The sequence below is a fragment of the Dermochelys coriacea genome, chromosome 6 (assembly GCF_009764565.3).
Source record: "Dermochelys coriacea isolate rDerCor1 chromosome 6, rDerCor1.pri.v4, whole genome shotgun sequence".
NCBI classification, from domain to species: Eukaryota; Metazoa; Chordata; order Testudines; family Dermochelyidae; genus Dermochelys; species Dermochelys coriacea.
This window is the reverse complement of record NC_050073.1, coordinates 839498-857559: the sequence shown is the minus strand read 5'-3', so window position 1 is coordinate 857559 and position 18062 is coordinate 839498. Positions and strand designations below refer to the sequence as shown.

The 18062-nt window shown below is 64.2% G+C and overlaps 3 protein-coding genes across 3 annotated transcripts in view; 2 read left to right on the top strand and 1 right to left on the bottom strand.

Annotated features, from left to right (window-relative positions):
• The window catches only part of DOC2A (double C2 domain alpha), a 10552-nt gene extending 5628 nt beyond the window's left edge, over positions 1-4924 (top strand). The window contains exons 5-11 of the mRNA XM_038407259.2: positions 147-256; positions 1739-1865; positions 2687-2746; positions 3041-3198; positions 3762-3843; positions 4001-4097; positions 4341-4924. Of these exons, the coding sequence (XP_038263187.1) occupies positions 147-256; positions 1739-1865; positions 2687-2746; positions 3041-3198; positions 3762-3843; positions 4001-4097; positions 4341-4480 (774 nt within the window). The 3' untranslated portion in view covers positions 4481-4924. The remainder of the gene's footprint in view (positions 1-146; positions 257-1738; positions 1866-2686; positions 2747-3040; positions 3199-3761; positions 3844-4000; positions 4098-4340) is intronic.
• A 122-nt stretch (positions 4925-5046) lies between these two features.
• On the bottom strand, positions 5047-8927 carry INO80E (INO80 complex subunit E). The gene is made up of 7 exons (XM_038407260.2): positions 8744-8927; positions 7806-7876; positions 7525-7577; positions 6794-6869; positions 6497-6614; positions 5775-5891; positions 5047-5420 (listed from the first exon to the last, which is right to left on the bottom strand). Exons 1-7 carry the CDS (start codon positions 8822-8824, stop codon positions 5202-5204), a joined length of 735 nt encoding a protein of 244 aa, XP_038263188.1. The 5' UTR covers positions 8825-8927; the 3' UTR covers positions 5047-5201.
• A 43-nt stretch (positions 8928-8970) lies between these two features.
• Positions 8971-17837, top strand: HIRIP3 (HIRA interacting protein 3). The gene is made up of 6 exons (XM_043516066.1): positions 8971-9128; positions 14624-14744; positions 14818-14977; positions 15259-16094; positions 16200-16375; positions 17630-17837. The coding sequence occupies exons 1-6, from the start codon at positions 9064-9066 to the stop codon at positions 17835-17837; spliced, it is 1566 nt and encodes a 521-aa protein (XP_043372001.1). The 5' UTR covers positions 8971-9063.
• Positions 17838-18062: the final 225 nt, after the last annotated feature.

Here is an 18062-nt window from a genome sequence, read left to right as displayed (position 1 = left end):
ACTGGGCCTCTCTGCTTCTTACCGGCCCAGCGGGGTTACCCTGCTCGGCGCCGGTGATTTCGGTGCAAACGGGCCGTACCGGGTCCCACTGGCCTCGGGGACAGGCTGGTCCCCGCTGCTCCACCCACATCGCTCCCCCACCCCAGGCCAACAAGCTGAAGACGCGAACGCAGCGGAACACGCTGAACCCCGTGTGGAACGAGGGGCTGACGTACACGGGCATCACGGGGGAGGACATGGCCCGGAAAACCCTGCGGTGAGCCCCCCCGAGCCGCAGCCCCCGCCACGGTGCCCCCACTCCCGACCCGCAGGATTCCCCACGGTGCCCCCCACTCCTGACCTGCAGCCCCCTCCCGCCACGGTGCCCTCACTCCCAACCCACAGGACTCCCCACGGTGCCCCCACTCCTGACGCGTAGGACTCCTCACGGTGCCCCCACTCCCAACCCGCAGACCCTCCTGCCATGGTGCCCCCACTTGCAACCAGCAGGACTCCCCACAGTGCCCCCCACTCCCGACCCGCAGCCCCCCACACAGTGCCCTCACTCCCAACCCACATCCCCCTCCCCCCACGGTGCCCCCACTCCCAAGCACCAGGACTCCCCACAGTGCCCCCACTCCTGACCCGCAGCCCACCACACGGTGCCCCCACTCCCGACCCACAGGACTCCCCACAGTGCCCCCACTCCCGACCCACAGCCCCCTCCCACAACGGTGCCCCCACTCCTGACCCGCAGGACTCCCCACGGTGCCCCCACTCCCGACCCGCAGCCCCCCACACGGTGCCCCCACTCCCGACCCGCAGGACTCCCCACGCTGCCCCCACTCCCGACCCGCAGCCCCCCCATGGTGCTCCCACTCCTGACCCGCAGGACTCCCCACGGTGCCCCCCACTCCTGACCTGCAGCCCCCTCCCGCCACGGTGCCCCCACTCCCAACCCACAGGACTCCCCACGGTGCCCCCACTCCTGACGCGTAGGACTCCCCACGGTGCCCCCACTCCCGACCCGCAGACCCTCCCGCCATGGTGCCCCCACTTGCGACCAGCAGGACTCCCCACAGTGCCCCCCACTCCCGACCCGCAGCCCCCCACACAGTGCCCTCACTCCCAACCCACATCCCCCTCCCCCCACGGTGCCCCCACTCCCAAGCACCAGGACTCCCCACAGTGCCCCCACTCCTGACCCGCAGCCCACCACACGGTACCCCCACTCCCGACCCACAGGACTCCCTACAGTGCCCCCACTCCCAACCCACAGCCCCCTCCCACAACGGTGCCCCCACTCCCGACCCGCAGGACTCCCCACGGTGCCCCCACTCCCGACCCGCAGCCCCCCACACGGTGCCCCCACTCCCGACCCGCAGGACTCCCCACGCTGCCCCCACTCCCGACCCGCAGCCCCCCACACGGTGCCCCCACTCCTGACCCGCAGGACTCCCCACGGTGCCCCCACTCCCAACCCGCAGCCCCCCACACGGTGCCCCCACTCCTGACCCGCAGGACTCCCCACGGTGCCCCCACTCCCGACCCGCAGCCCCCCACATGGTGCCCCCACTCCCGACCCGCAGGACTCCCCACGGTGCCCTCACTCCCGACCCATAGCCCCCTCCATGGTGCCCCTCACTCCCGACCCGCAGCCCCTTCCTGCCGTGGTGCCCTTCACACCCGACCCGCAGCCCCCCACACAGTGCCCCTCACTCCTGACCTGCAGCCCCCCTGACTCCCTGCCTCCCGCCAGGCTCTCGGTCTGTGACGAGGACAAGCTGACCCATAACGAGTTCATTGGGGAGACCCGGGTGCCGCTGCGGCGCCTCAAGCCAGCCCAGAAGAAGCATTTCAACATCTGCCTGGAACCCCAGATCCCGGTGAGACCCCGGGCCCCTCCCCCCAGCCAGATGTGCCCTGCCCTGCTGGACATTCCAGATGTGTGAGTGGCCATCCCATTTCCAGCTGTTCCCTCTTGGCATGGGGCAGCCTCCTCCCCAGCTGTTCCCCGTGGCATCTTCCAGATGTGCCTTTGGGGCCATTGTCTGGGCTATGGCCCCGATTCCAGATGTTCCCCAGGGCACGAGTCAGATGGGCTTTAGCAGCTGCTCCTTTTCCAGCGGTTCCCCTGGGATGTAAAATAACCAGAGGCATACGGCACAGCTATGTCCAGCTGTTCCCCAGGACTCTCCAGCTGTGACCCAGCATTGACAGCCCCCCCTTCCAGATGTTCCAAACATGGGACATTCCAAATATGACCTAGGACACTTTCCAGGTGTTTTATAGCACCCCCTGTCCCCCCACACATACATCCTTTCCAGATGTTCCACAGGATACACACACCTCTCTGTCCAGTGCTTCCCTAGAACAGTTCCCAGGTGTGTCTGCTCCCTGATTCCAGCTGTTCCCCCCCGACACTGGGTCCCTGATGCAACCCGCATACTTTCCATAGGTCCCATAGCATCTGCTCGCCCAGACATTGTCCACATTCCCCGGAATATCAATAATTAACAGCCCCAGTTCCAGATGTTCCCACGGGTCACCTTCCAGATGTGCTTTAGACTCTAGTCCTTTTACAGATGTTCCCCAGAGATTGCCCAGCTGTGCTAGAGTGGTCACTGCCTTTCCAGATGCGCTGGGAGGGGCGGGTGTCGTGCAGGGAGCTGTTTTTGTGACTGTCCTTCTCCCGCTGCCCCCCCAGCTGGCCTCCCCGTCCGCCATGTCGGCCGCACTGCGAGGAATCTCCTGTTACCTCAGAGAGGTAGGACCCCTCCCCCCATGCAGGCTATCCCTCCCCGGACACCTGGGTCCCGTTCCTGTCCCAGTCTCTGGGAGCGCCATGGGGCCCCGTCCTGGATGTCTGGGTCCCATCCCTCAGTCTAGTTTCTGGGAGCGCCGTGGGACCCCTGGGGAGCCCCGCCGGACGCCTGGGTCCCTTCCTTGTTCGTGTCTCTAGGAGTGCCGTGGGGCCCCTGGGGAGCCATCCCGGATGCCTGGGTCCCCTCCCCACCAGTGGTAGCATGCGGGTGCTGACGAGCTGCCCCCCACTCCCCAGTTGGAGCAGGCGGAGCAGTGGGAGCTGGAGGAGCGGGGCCGGATCCTGCTGGCTCTGATGTACAGCTCCGAGCGCCGCGGGCTGCTGGTGGGTATTCTGCGCTGCGCCCACCTGGCCGCTATGGACGTCAATGGCTACTCCGACCCCTACGTCAAAACGTGAGCTGGGGGTGCTGGGTTGCGGGGGAAGGGTGCAGCAGGGCAAACATGGGCAGTTGGGAGTTTGGGGGGCTGAGAAAGGGGGTGCAGAGGCTTGGGGTTCAGCAGGGCTGGGCTGCAGGGGCTGAGCTATGGGGCACAGAGAAAATGGGGGCAGGGACAGGGCTCTGGGCACAGTGAGGAGGGGTGTAGGGCAGGGGGTACTGGGTGGGATGGGGTTCAGGGAGCCAGCATGCAGGGACTTTGGGGGTGCTGGGAAGCAGGGGTGAAGGCAGGTCGCTCAGCAGGGCTGGGAGAAATTGGTGTGCATGTAGGGGAGGGTGAAGGGGGTGGGGCAGAGGGAATGAGGTGGGGGCATGAAAGTGGGGTGCCCAGTGGGGCCCACCCCCCCAAATCTGTGCCCTGACTTTAAACCAGGCACACGCAGAACAAGTGCGCCCTCTGGTGGAGTCACGGAAACTGCAGGACTCCTGGGTTCTCTCCAGGCTCTGGAAGAGGAGTGGGGTGCAGAGGCGGGGGGGAGAGCCAGGACTCCTGGGTTCATCGTTCGTCGCTCTGGGCAGGTACCTCAAACCCGACATGGAGAAGAAATCGAAGCACAAAACGAGCGTGAAGAAGAAAACGCTGAACCCCGAATATAATGAGGTGGGCGGGGCTCCGGGTGGGGGGGCGGGGGTAAGCCCCTGAGCACCCCTACAGTTTGCTGTAAGGCCCCCCCACTGTTGGGGGTGGGAGCAAGGGATTGTGGGGAGGGGGTGGCAAGGCTGGGGGGGAACCCGGCCTGACCGACCTCCCCCCCCAGGAATTCTTCTACGAAATCGACCCATCAGAGCTGGCGCAGAAATCCCTGGAGATCACAGTCTGGGACTATGACATCGGGAAATCCAACGACTTCATCGGTGAGGGGGGCACCGGGGGCCAGGGAAGGGGTGCCGTGGGGTGGGGGAGTGGGCCCAGGGCACCGTGGGGCAGGGGAAAGGGTGCCATGGGGTGGGGGGGGCTGGGCGCAGGGCACCGTGGGGCAGGGGAAGGGGCGCTGTGGGGTGGGGGGGGCTGGGCCCGGGGCGCCATGGGGCAGGGGGGCTGGGCCCGGGGCGCCATGGGGCCCACCAGGTGACACCCCTAACACCCTCTGCCCGCAGGCGGCACCACGCTGGGCGCGGGCTCCAAGGGCGAGCGGCTGCGGCACTGGCTGGGCTGCCTGCAGGCCCCCGACCGGCGCTGGGAGCAGTGGCACACACTGACCAACGAGCTCCCAGAATCCTCGGCCTTCGCACCCTGATTGGCCCCCGGCCCCGCCGGCTCCCCGCCGGCCTCTTAAAGGAGTGGGGCCCTTTGCACGAAGACTCTTGCATGTTTACACGGGGGCGGGAAGAAACCCACCCCCTCCGTACTGTGTCTGTCTGGGGGGCTGTCTGGTTAGGTACGGGGTTGGGGGCGGGGCAACTGACTCCACCCCTCTGTTCCTGTTATGCAGGGGAGGGGCCTTATATGCAAATTGTCACTTGCTGCAAAAAAATTATGCACAACAGTATTCAAATTGGTGGGAAACTAGCCCCTCCTTCCCCTCCCACACCCCCCTCCTTTCAAGGACCAACTTTAGCACCTTCCCCTTGAAAAGGAATTTTTTTGTCTGCAGTCAAAAATCCTACCCCTGCTCTTAAAGAGGCATCCTTTTTCTGCACCGTTTTTTACAAGACGGTTTCTAAAAAGGGTCATTTGAACCAGGAGGGTCCCCCGAAACCACCAGCCTCATTCTGTGGCTTTTCTTCTAAGGGCTTCTGGGATTTCAGGGGAGTCAGGGAGGGTGGGGGGGGGTAAGGGGTCACTGAAGTCGCCCTGACACTGTTTTTATACCAAAATCCTGTTTATTTGGTTAATTTGCATGTCTGGAGCCTGTTAATGCAACCGGAATGGATGTGAAATAAACTTGGGGGGACCTCTTGGGGACCCCACCACAGTGCTGAGATGTGTGTATCTGGGGGACTGCCTCCCAAACCCCCCTATTCTGGGATATCTATGACAAGCTCGTCATCCCCATCCAGGGGGTCTTCGCCACTCCCCTCCCCCGCGTCACTGAACATTTGCTGGGGCACGGTGCTGAGAATGGTGGGGGGCGGGAGCTTGGAGGAGAGGGAGGCCAGGGGGCCCCCCCGGGGCGAGGAGAAGGGGAGACCCCCCACCACTGAGCAGTCGGGATGGGTGGCCGATGTCAGGGACATCTGTAAGGGAGAGAGGGGAGGGGAAGTGAGGGGGCCGCTGCCCACAGCCCAGCCCCCCCAGCGCCTTACACCCCTCAATACCTCCCTCCATGTTCTCCACAAACCCCCCACCTGTCCCGAACTCCCTCCCCTAACCCCCATCCTCTCCCTCCTTAACCCCACACTTGAACCACCCCCCAAAGTAACCCACATGTTCCAGGCTTGCCCCCTTCATGCCCCCCATCCCTGAATTGCACATCCTTCCCCTCCCCCCTCACTGCACCCTCCCGCTCCCAATCCCCCCCGCTTCCTCCAGTGCCACCCCACCTTTCACCCCCCCAGACACATGACCCCTCCCCTCCGGCCAGGTGGTACCTTTAGCTTACGGGTGCCTTTGGCCCGTCGCTCGGGGCGGGCACGTTCGGGGCGGGGGGCACAGGGCTCTGGCGCCAGGTACTCAGAGGGGAATGGGCTGTAGGGGGGGGAGGCCAGCTGGGGTGGGGGGGAAGGCAAAGTACAGGAGAAATGGAGAAAAGGTGACAGTGAATGGGGGGGCACTGTGAGATGGACACAACACCCCCACACAAGTCCCATCACCCACACGACAACACACAACCCTGCCCACGCACCCTCACGAAGGAACACCCCCTCTCACACATCCCCACCCCCCAGCAGGAGGGCACACCCCCTAATGCCCCCCCTCCAATGCAGACACACTACCTTAATGCATGCTCCCCAGCGCCCCCCATGGGACAGCCGACACCCACAGCTGGCTTTACCACAGAGACCCACCGCTCGAAAACTGCACTTGCGAGGTTGGGAACCCCCATGGAGCTACTGGGGGGAAGGGAAGAGGGGTGGCACCTCCCCACTCAGCTGACACCCTTGGGGGCTCTGCCTTCGAAGCCAAGGCAGCCATGTTTGATACTAGCACAAACATCACCTCTACTGAAGGTGGGACTTCTCCTGAAGCTACAGCAGACATATTGGCTACTGGCAGAGATCACATCACCCCCCCGTCCCCCCACGCAAAGCCCCAGTCTGGAAACCATATTGGATTCTGGCACCATACTCCCCACAGTGGAGGGGTCACTCACCGAGCTTAGGTATGGGGAGGGCGCCCCCGAGCCCTGCAGGGGGAAGCCCGAGGTCGCCTGGAGAGAGAGGCCAGAGGATGATGGAGACGAGGCTCCGCCAAGCTGGGGGCTCCGCTTCCTGGAGGGGGGAAAAGAGAGAGAGACACAAGAAGTTGCCACAGCAGCCAAGTCACATACTGGCACAGGCCCAACCACTGCCCACATTAAATATGGCAGCTCTACCCAGGAAACCAGGCCAGCCATGTTGGATTCTGGCACAGACCCCACCCCCAAGAGAAGGCGGGGCCTCATCCTCACCTCTTCAGTGGCTGTGGCTCTGCCCCCTTTGGCCCCTCCCCATCACTGTTCTCGGAGGAGACTGTGGCCTCTGAGTCTGGAAAGGCAATGGGGGGAGGTTAATAAGGGAAGACACCCCTCCAGCCCCCCCAAACCACCCCATGTCCCCTCCCCCTGGCACCCACAGCCTGCTCTGAACCACCCTCCGGCCTGCTCCCATTGACACCCCCCAGCCCCCAACTGTCCCCCCATTAACAAACATCCCCCGCCCTCCTCAGCCACTGCCCCTCCCCTTATGTGCAGCCCCCCATATCCTCCTATGACCTGTGCCCCTCACTGCATCTTCCCCTCAACACTCCCAGACACCCCCAAATCCCGCTACAACCTGCCCCCCCGTGGCCCTCCCATGACCCCTCCCCTGAAATCTGCCTCTGAGCTGCGACTCCCAACACACGCCAGCCCCTCCCCTCAGCCAATGGACTGAGCCCCAGCCCCAGCCAGGGACTTCTCCCCACCTCAGGCCCCCCTCATAGCGCACCCATCCCCCCACATGCCGGCTCCCCAGGACCCCAAAGACGCCCCAACTGCACCCGCTTCCAGACCCCTGCACCCGAGACGTCTCCCCAGCGCCCCGAACCCTGCTAAGCACCAGGAGAGGCTCCGGGACACCCCCAGCCCGGCTCCGGGGGGCACTAAGGGGGCCGAGCTCAGGAGGGTCCCCCTCGCCCCCAGCCCCAGCCCCCGCCCCACACCTGACGATTCCTCGTCCACGTGCTCGTGCTGCAGCAGCCGGTCCAACAGAAAACTGGGGAGGGAAATAAACAGAGTCAGAAACCCCCAGATCCCCCCAGCCCCTGCCCCACTGCCAGCCCCGTCCCATCCCCCGCCCGCTCTGCCGGTGCAGCTCACTTTCCCGCCAGTCCTCCCACCCCATCCCCACCCACTCTGCCCTGCCCCACTGCCAGCCCCCCAGCAACCCCACCCGCTCTGCCGGTGCCGCTCACTCCCCCCCAGCCCGAGGCTCCCCCGTTACCTTTTATCCCGCGACACCTTCAGTAGCTTCCTCTGGGCCTTGCGAAGCTCCTCCTGGAAACACTCCTGCTCCTGGGGGGCGGGGGAGCGTTAGCGCCGGGTCCGGCCCCGCCCCCCTCAGGCCGCCCCACTCCGGCCCCTCGCCTCGCCCCCCCCCACCCCCGCCTCCTCTGACCCCCCACTGCAGCCCCTCGCCTCCCTCTGACCCCCCACCCCTGCCACGCCCCCTCTGACCCCCCACTCCGGCCCCTCGCCTCGCCCCGCCCCCTCTGACCCCCATACCCCTGCCCCGCCCCCTCTGACCCCCCACTCCGGCCCCTCGCCTCGCCCCGCCCCCTCTGACCCCCATACCCCTGCCCCGCCCCCTCTGACCCCCCACTCCGGCCCCTCGCCTCGCCCCGCCCCCTCTGACCCCCATACCCCTGCCCCGCCCCTCTGACCCCCCCCACTCCGGCCCCTCGCCTCTCCCCGCCCCCTCTGACCCCCATACCCCTGCCACGCCCCCTCTGACCCCCCACTCCGGCCCCTCGCCTCGCCCCGCCCCCTCTGACCCCCATACCCCTGCCACGCCCCCTCTGACCCCCCACTCCGGCCCCTCGCCTCGCCCCGCCCCCTCTGACCCCCATACCCCTGCCACGCCCCCTCTGACCCCCCCACTCCGGCCCCTCGCCTCGCCCCGCCCCTCTGACCCCCATACCCCTGCCACGCCCCCTCTGACCCCCCACTCCGGCCCCTCGCCTCGCCCCGCCCCCTCTGACCCCCATACCCCTGCCCCGCCCCTCTGACCCCCCCACTCCGGCCCCTCGCCTCGCCCCGCCCCCTCTGACCCCCATACCCCTGCCCCGCCCCTCTGACCCCCCCCACCCCCGCCTCCTCTGACCCCCCACTGCAGCTCCTCGCCCCGCCCCCTCTGACCCCCCAAATCCACCCGCCGCTCACGTAGATCAGCAGCTTCAGGCGCCGCTTCAGGGCCCGGTAGCGCCGCTTGTAGCCGCCGGGCTCCGCCTCGGCCCCGTTCATCGCCGGCGGCTCCCGGCATCCCCCGCGCGGGGGCGGGGACTGGCTGCCCACGGGCCATTTCCAGGCAGCGCCACACCTCCCGTCAGCCCCCGCGCCCGCCCCCCGCTCCCAGGCAGCGCCACACCTCCCGTCAGCCCCCGCGCCCGCCCCCCCGCTCCCAGGCAGCGCCACACCTCCCGTCAGCCCCCGCGCTACGGTGGCCGGACGGGCTCAGGAGGCGGGAAAGACGCGGTGGGGCGATGGCTGCGGAGCGGGAGATGCGGGACTTCACGCGCGGGCTCTTCCAGGGCAGCCCGGACCTCAGGTGCCCCCAGACCCGGACACCTGGGTTCTCTAGGGGTCGGGGGGGGGGCAAAGGATTGTGGGAGCCCGGACACCTGGGTTCTCTAGGGGTCGGGGGGGGGCAAAGGATTGTGGGAGCCCGGACACCTGGGTTCTCTAGGGGTCGGGGGGGAGCAAAGGATTGTGGGAGCCCGGACACCTGGGTTCTCTAGGGGTCGGGGGGGAGCAAAGGATTGTGGGAGCCCGGACACCTGGGTTCTCTAGGGGTCGGGGGGGGGCAAAGGATTGTGGGAGCCCGGACACCTGGGTTCTCTAGGGGTCGGGGGGGAGCAAAGGATTGTGGGAGCCCGGACACCTGGGTTCTCTAGGGGTCGGGGGGGAGCAAAAGGATTGTGGGAGCCCGGACACCTGGGTTCTCTAGGGGTCGGGGGGGGGCAAAGGATTGTGGGAGCCCGGACACCTGGTTCTCTAGGGTCGGGGGGGAGCAAAGGATTGTGGGAGCCCGGACACCTGGGTTCTCTAGGGGTCGGGGGGGGGCAAAGGATTGTGGGAGCCCGGACACCTGGGTTCTCTAGGGGTCGGGGGGGGGCAAAGGATTGTGGGAGCCCGGACACCTGGGTTCTCTAGGGGTCGGGGGGGGCAAAGGATTGTGGGAGCCCGGACACCTGGGTTCTCTAGGGGTCGGGGGGGGCAAAGGATTGTGGGAGCCCGGACACCTGGGTTCTCTAGGGGTCGGGGGGAGCAAAGGATTGTGGGAGCCCGGACACCTGGGTTCTCTAGGGGTCGGGGGGGAGCAAAGGATTGTGGGAGCCCGGTCACCTGGGTTCTCTAGGGGTCGGGGGGGAGCAAGGATTGTGGGAGCCCGGACACCTGGGTTCTCTAGGGGTCGGGGGGGGGCAAAGGATTGTGGGAGCCCGGACACCTGGGTTCTCTAGGGGTCGGGGGGGGCAAAGGATTGTGGGAGCCCGGACACCTGGTTCTCTAGGGGTCGGGGGGGGCAAAGGATTGTGGGAGCCCGGACACCTGGGTTCTCTAGGGGTCGGGGGGGGAGCAAAGGAGTGTGGGAGCCCGGACACCTGGGTTCTCTAGGGGTCGGGGGGAGCAAAGGATTGTGGGAGCCCGGACACCTGGGTTCTCTAGGGGTCGGGGGGGAGCAAAGGATTGTGGGAGCCCGGACACCTGGGTTCTCTAGGGGTCGGGGGGGGGGCCAAAGGATTGTGGGAGCCCGGACACCTGGGTTCTCTCGGGGTCGGGGGGGGGCAAAGGATTGTGGGAGCCCCGGACACCTGGGTTCTCTAGGGGTCGGGGGGGGCGCAAAGGATTGTGGGAGCCCGGACACCTGGGTCTCTAGGGGTCGGGGGGGGGGCAAAGGATTGTGGGAGCCCGGACACCTGGGTTCTCTAGGGGTCGGGGGAGGGGCAAAGGATTGTGGGAGCCCGGACACCTGGTTCTCTAGGGGTCGGGGGGAGGGGCAAAAAGGATTGTGGGAGCCCGGACACCTGGGTTCTCTAGGGGTCGGGGGGGGAGCAAAGGATTGTGGGAGCCCGGACACCTGGGTTCTCTAGGGTCGGGGGGGGGCAAAGGATTGTGGGAGCCCGGACACCTGGGTTCTCTCGGGGTCGGGGGGGGGAGCAAAGGGATTGTGGGAGCCCGGACACCTGGGTTCTCTAGGGTCGGGGGGGGGCAAAGGATTGTGGGAGCCCGGACACCTGGGTTCTCTAGGGTCGGGGGGAGCAAAGGATTGTGGGAGCCCGGACACCTGGGTTCTCTAGGGGTCGGGGGGGGGCAAAGGATTGTGGGAGCCCGGACACCTGGGTTCTCTATGGGTCGGGGGGGAGCAAAGGATTGTGGGAGCCCGGACACCTGGGTTCTCTCGGGGTCGGGGGGGGGGCAAAGGATTGTGGGAGCCCGGACACCTGGGGTTTCTCTAGGGGTCGGGGGGGGAGCAAAGGATTGTGGGAGCCCGGACACCTGGGTTCTCTAGGGGTCGGGGGGGGGCAAAGGATTGTGGGAGCCCGGACACCTGGGTTCTCTAGGGGTCGGGGGGGGGGCAAAGGATTGTGGGAGCCCGGACACCTGGGTTCTCTAGGGGTCGGGGGGGGGGGCAAAGGATTGTGGGAGCCCGGACACCTGGGTTCTCTAGGGGTCGGGGGGAGCAAAGGATTGTGGGAGCCCGGACACCTGGGTTCTCTAGGGGTCGGGGGGGAGCAAAGGATTGTGGGAGCCCGGACACCTGGGTTCTCTAGGGGTCGGGGGGGGGGCAAAGGATTGTGGGAGCCCGGACACCTGGGTTCTCTAGGGGTCGGGGGGAGGGGCAAAGGATTGTGGGAGCCCGGACACCTGGGTTCTCTAGGGGTCGGGGGGGAGCAAAGGAGTGTGGGAGCCCGGACACCTGGGTTCTCTAGGGGGGCGGGGGGGAGCAAAGGATTGTGGGAGCCCGGACACCTGGGTTCTCTAGGGGTCGGGGGGGGGCAAAAGGATTGTGGAGCCCGGACACCTGGGTTCTCTAGGGGTCGGGGGGGGGCAAAGGATTGTGGGAGCCCGGACACCTGGGTTCTCTAGGGGTCGGGGGGGGAGCAAAGGATTGTGGGAGCCCGGACACCTGGGTTCTCTAGGGGTCGGGGGGGAGCAAAGGATTGTGGGAGCCCGGGACACCTGGGTTCTCTAGGGGTCCAGGTTTGTGGGAGCCCGGACACCTGGGTTCTCTAGGGTCGGGGGGAGCAAAGGATTGTGGGAGCCCGGACACCTGGGTTCTCTAGGGGTCGGGGGGGGGGCAAAAGGATTGTGGGAGCCCGGACACCTGGGTTCTCTAGGGGTCGGGGGGGCAAAGGATTGTGGGAGCCCGGACACCTGGGTTCTCTAGGGGTCGGGGGGGGAGCAAAGGATTGTGGGAGCCCGGACACCTGGGTTCTCTAGGGGTCGGGGGGGAGCAAAGGATTGTGGGAGCCCGGACACCTGGGTTCTCTAGGGGTCGGGGGGGAGCAAAGGATTGTGGGAGCCCGGACACCTGGGTTCTCTAGGGGTCGGGGGGGCAAAGGATTGTGGGAGCCCGGACACCTGGTTCTCTAGGGGTCGGGGGGGGGGGGGGGGGAAAGGATTGTGGGAGCCCGGACACCTGGGTTCTCTAGGGGTCGGGGGGAGGGGCAAAGGATTGTGGGAGCCCGGACACCTGGGTTCTCTAGGGGTCGGGGGGGGGGGCAAAGGATTGTGGGAGCCCGGACACCTGGGTTCTCTAGGGGTCGGGGGGGGGCAAAGGATTGTGGGAGCCCGGACACCTGGGTTCTCTAGGGGTCGGGGGGGGGCAAAGGATTGTGGGAGCCCGGACACCTGGGTTCTCTAGGGGTCGGGGGGGGGGCAAAGGATTGTGGGAGCCCGGACACCTGGGTTCTCTAGGGGTCGGGGGGGGGGCAAAGGATTGTGGGAGCCCGGACACCTGGGTTCTCTAGGGGTCGGGGGGGGGCAAAAGGATTGTGGGAGCCCGGACACCTGGGTTCTCTAGGGGTCGGGGGGAGCAAAGGATTGTGGAGCCCGGACACCTGGGTCTCTAGGGGTCGGGGGGGGGGGCAAAGGATTGTGGGGATCCCGGACACCTGGGTTCTCTAGGGGTCGGGGGGGGGGCAAAGGATTGTGGGAGCCCGGACACCTGGGTTCTCTAGGGTCGGGGGGGCGCAAAGGATTGTGGGAGCCCGGACACCTGTGTTCTCTAGGGGTCGGGGGGGGGGGCAAAGGATTGTGGGAGCCCGGACACCTGGGTTCTCTAGGGGTCGGGGGGGAGCAAAGGATTGTGGGAGCCCGGACACCTGGGTTCTCTAGGGGTCGGGGGGAGCAAAGGATTGTGGGAGCCCGGACACCTGGGTTCTCTAGGGGTCGGGGGGGCAAAGGATTGTGGGAGCCCGGACACCTGGGTTCTCTAGGGGTCGGGGGGAGCAAAGGATTGTGGGAGCCCGGACACCTGGGTTCTCTAGGGGTCGGGGGGGAGCAAAGGATTGTGGGAGCCCGGACACCTGGGTTCTCTAGGGGTCGGGGGGGCAAAGGATTGTGGGAGCCCGGACACCTGGGTTCTCTAGGGGTCGGGGGGGGCAAAGGATTGTGGGAGCCCGGACACCTGGGTTCTCTAGGGGTCGGGGGGGGGCAAAGGATTGTGGGAGCCCGGACACCTGGGTTCTCTAGGGGTCGGGGGGAGCAAAGGATTGTGGGAGCCCGGACACCTGTGTTCTCTAGGGTCGGGGGGGGGGGAAGGGATTGGGGGAGCCCGGACACCTGGGTTCTCTAGGGGTCGGGGGGAGCAAAGGATTGTGGGAGCCCGGACACCTGGGTTCTCTAGGGGTCCGGGGGGGGGGCAAGGATTGTGGGCGCCCGGACACCTGGGTTCTCTAGGGGTCGGGGGGGAGCAAAGGATTGTGGGAGCCCGGACACCTGGGTTCTCTAGGGTTCGGGGGGGGGCAAAGGATTGTGGGAGCCCGGACACCTGGGTTCTCTAGGGGTCGGGGGGGAGCAAAGGATTGTGGGAGCCCGGACACCTGGGTTCTCTAGGGGTCGGGGGGAGGGGCAAAGGATTGTGGGAGCCCTGGACAGCCTGGGTTCTCTAGGGGGTCGGGGGGGAGGGGCAAAGGATTGTGGGAGCCCTGACACCTGGGTTCTCTAGGGGTCGGGGGAGGGGCAAAGGATTGTGGGAGCCCGGACACCTGGGTTCTCTAGGGTCGGGGGGAGGGGCAAAGGATTGTGGGAGCCCGGACACCTGTGTTCTCTAGGGGTCGGGGGGGGCAAAGGATTGTGGGAGCCCGGACACCTGGGGTTCTCTAGGGGTCGGGGGGGAGCAAAGGATTGTGGGAGCCCCGGACACCTGGGTTCTCTAGGGATCGGGGGGGAGCAAAGGATTGTGGGAGCCCGGACACCTGGGTTCTCTAGGGGTCGGGGGGGGCAAAGGATTGTGGGAGCCCGGACACCTGTGGTTCTCTAGGGGTCGGGGGGAGCAAAGGATTGTGGGAGCCCGGGACACCTGTGTTCTCTAGGGGTCGGGGGGAGGGGCAAAGGATTGTGGGAGCCCGGACACCTGGGTTCTCTAGGGTCGGGGGGAGCAAAGGGTTGTGGGAGCCCGGACACCTGGGTTCTCTAGGGGTCGGGGGGGGGGGGAAAGGATTGTGGGAGCCCGGACACCTGGGTTCTCTAGGGGTCGGGGGGGAGCAAAGGATTGGGGGAGCCCGGACACCTGGGTTCTCTAGGGGTCGGGGGGGGCAAAGGATTGTGGGAGCCCGGACACCTGGGTTCTCTAGGGGTCGGGGGGGAGCAAAGGATTGTGGGAGCCCGGACACCTGTGTTCTCTAGGGGTCGGGGGGAGGGGCAAAGGATTGTGGGAGCCCGGACACCTGGGTTCTCTAGGGGTCGGGGGGGGAGCAAAGGGTTGTGGGAGCCCGGACACCTGGGTTCTCTGGGTGGGAAGGGTTCAGTGGGTTAGAGCAGGGGACCAGGACCCCGGACTCCTGGGTTCTCTAATCCCCGTCTCCCCTGTGCCTGCAGCGTGCTGACGCTGGCCATGGTGCGGAGGAAGTACCTGGCCCATGTGGGCCGCGAGAGCCTGATGCGGGAGGAGAAGGAGCTGCTCAAGCAGCTGGTGGAGGAGGAACTGCTGAGAATGCAGGTGAGGGGGGGTTCGGCAAGGGGAGCTCGGCAGCGGTGGGTTCCTGTATAACCTCATTGGCCTTTCCCAGCAGCTGGATGATTCCAGTTCCAACGGGGAGTCCCCAAACCCCGAGAACGCCCGGGACACCCCTGAAGCCAGGGCTGAGAAGCGACCCCGCAGCGGCTCCAACTCGTCGGGGGGAGGCCCCAAGGACACGGCGAGAAAGAAACAGCGACTGGATCAGGGTTCTGGTGAGCAAGTGCCCAGCCCCCGTCCCAGCACCGGGCAGGGGGGTCCCCGGGTGCCCAGCCCCCACCCCAGAGGGGCCGTGTCCCAGTGCCGGGCGGGGGGTCCCCGTGTGCCTAGCCCCTACCCTAGAGGGGCTGCGTCCCAGCACTGGGCGGGGGGTTCCCGTGTGCCTAGCCCCTACCCCAGAGGGGCCGCGTCCCAGCGCTGGGCGGGGGGTCCCCGTGTGCCCAGCTCCATGTGTCCCAGCACTCACTTAATCCCTTGTCTCCCGTCTGGTTTCCAGAGGCCAGTTCTGATGGGGAGGATTCTGGGATTGATTCGAGGAAGCCGAAACTGGCTGATGCCCAGGGGGAGACTGGGAAATCCAGGCGCACAGGATCGTGGGAGGACGAGGGGGATTCTGGAGCAGAGGAGACACCCGATCTGGGTGGCACTGGCAGAGAGAGTGACTCCAAGTGGGCAGCTACGAGTGAGGGAATGAAGCAGCCCCCGAGGAGAACAGAGGGCGCCAAGGCCCAGGACCGGCTGGGGCAGAAGCGAGCAAGAGAGGCAGAGCGGAGGGGTGACTGTGGGGAGCAGGAGGGGAAAGCGAATGGGGGGATCACAGCTCAGAGCAAGGAGGAATCGGGGAGCGAATCAGTGGAGGAGGAGGAGTGTAAGCGGCAAAAGCAGACAGGGAAGACAGGAGCAAGGAAGGCCAAGCGGAGGAGTGATAGCGAGGAGGAGGGGGACAGCAAGAAGAAGGGGCGGATGAAGGCTTGGGGGAAGGAAGTGGGGAGCGACTCCGAGATGGAAGAGAAGGAGTGTCAGAATAGAAAAGGGGCAGGGAAGAAGGGAACGAGGAAGGCAGGGAGATGGAGTGATAGTGAGGAGGAAGAGAACAAGGAGACGATAAAGTCTCAGAGGGAGGAGGAGTCAGGGAGTGAGGAGGAGGGTAGGAGCCGGAAGCAGGCAGGGAAGAAGGGAGCAAAGAAGGCGGAGCGGAGGAGCGATAGTGAGGCTGAGGAAGTGGGGAGCAGGAAGAGGGGCAGGGTGAAGGCTCTGAAGGGGGAGGGATCGGGGAGCGAGGAAGAGGAGGGTAGAAGCCGGAAGCCAGCTGGGAAGAAGGGAGCGAAGAAGGCGGAGCTGGAGAGGAGGAAGAGGAGGACAAAGGCCCAGAGTGAGGAGGGATCAGGGAGGGAGGAGGAGGAGGGTAAGAGCAGGAAGGAGACGGGGAGGGGGAAGGCCGAGCGGGACAGCGAGAGCGAGGAAGAGGAGCGTAAGCCGAGGCTGAAGGCTGAGGAGGAGGGGAAGGCGAGGCAGAGGGGCAGCTCTGAGACAGACAAGACTCTTCATCCTCCTCCTCCGTGCAGGATGAGAACAACAGCCCCAACCCAGGCTCCCGGCGCAAGAAGGGGAAGGTGAGGTGGGGGATGGGACCCAGGTGTCCGGGGCAGCTCCCCAGGCACCTCCAAAGAGGGATTACCAACTGTAATTGCACTGAACCAATTTTTATCTCCTGGCAAAATTGTTTTAACTGTCCTGAGAGAGGAAACAGGAACTGGAATTTGAATAAATCGCATTTTTCTCCTACTGCAAATTATTTAAAGTCAATTAAAGGAACGAAGACATTGAACTGAAATTGTTTTTTCCAGTGGGAAATGGTTTTAAAATTCCCCAAATCACCAAGAAATAGTGAAATGAAATTCTGGTTCCATTAATTATATTTACCGTGAAAAACGTGTCTGACAATGCGAGGGGGAAGGATTGAGGATGGAGATCACCCTAAATACACTGGCTGTCTCCAGGAAAACAATAACACAAAATTGAAAAGTTGGAACATTAAATTTTATTGCATGAATTTTCTTTGTTTCTTTTGTGTGGACAGGGTTTTTTAAAGCTGGAGAAAGGGAACAGGAAATTGAGAACTGAAATTTCTCTACATTTTTTTCCCCAGTGGAAAATTTGTTTTAAAATCTGGGAAAAGGGAGTTGGGGAACTGAAATAGCGCTCCATGCGTTTCATTTTCTCCTGGCAAATTAGTTTTAAAAGTTGGGGGAAATGAAAAATAACCTGATAGATGAAACTTTACTGTGTGAAGTTTTGTCCCCCCGGTGGAAATTTTTTGTAGACAAAAAAGGAAAAGAGAAACAGAACTGAAATTTTGCTGTTTGAATCTCACTTGCCCCCCAGCTGGAAAAATTGTTTTAAAATGCAGGGGGAAGGAATTCTGAACAGAAATTACACTAAAAAATTTTATTACATTTTTTTCCCAGCAGAAATTATTTTTTAAAGTTAGAAAATTGGACACTGTGAAATGAAGATTTGCTACAATCTTTTCCTTTCCAATGGGAAAAACTGTGTTAAAATTCGGGTCAAAGAAATTGCTAAATGAAATCATGCCACGGGATGTTTGTTTCTCCTAAAAATTACTTAAAAAGAAAAGAAAAGGGGGGAAGGAAGTGAACTCAATTGTGACTCCAGGTTTTTCCTGGTGGAAATTTTGCTTTCAAAGCTGGAGGAAAAGGCGACAAGAAACGAGGAACGAACACGGCACTGGGTGAATTTCTTTTCTGGGGGGGAATGGTTGTAAGAGGGGAGAAGAAATGGTGAAGTGCAGTTTTACTGCAGGAATTGCTGGTTTATCCAGTGGAAATGTTTGTCTTTTTAAAAAGAGACAAAGGAGCTGGGGCGAGGAAAGCCGTCGAGAGCCGAAACATTCCGACGTTCATTTCCTTTCTCCGGCGGCAAACGTCCGAGAGTGGCGGGAAATTAGACACAACTACCCCACCCGGTCCGTTTAAAGGGACCTTTTCGCCTTGTTTGAGTTCCCCGCCCTGGAGAGGTGGGAATAGGCCCCTCCCCCTTGGGGGCTGTCCCTAACCGGTCCCCACCCCCCAGGCAGAGGAGCACCCGGCGGTGCGACGGCTGAAGCGCTACATCCTGGCCTGTGGCGTGCGGCGGAACTACAGGAAGCTGCTGGCCGGGTGTCGCTCCGTCAAGCAGCGGGTCGGGGTCCTGCGCCGGGAGCTGGAGGCCATTGGGCTGCAGGGTGAGTGGGGCGGGGGCAGGGAGATGGGGATGGGGGGCGGGCAGGGTGGGGAGCTT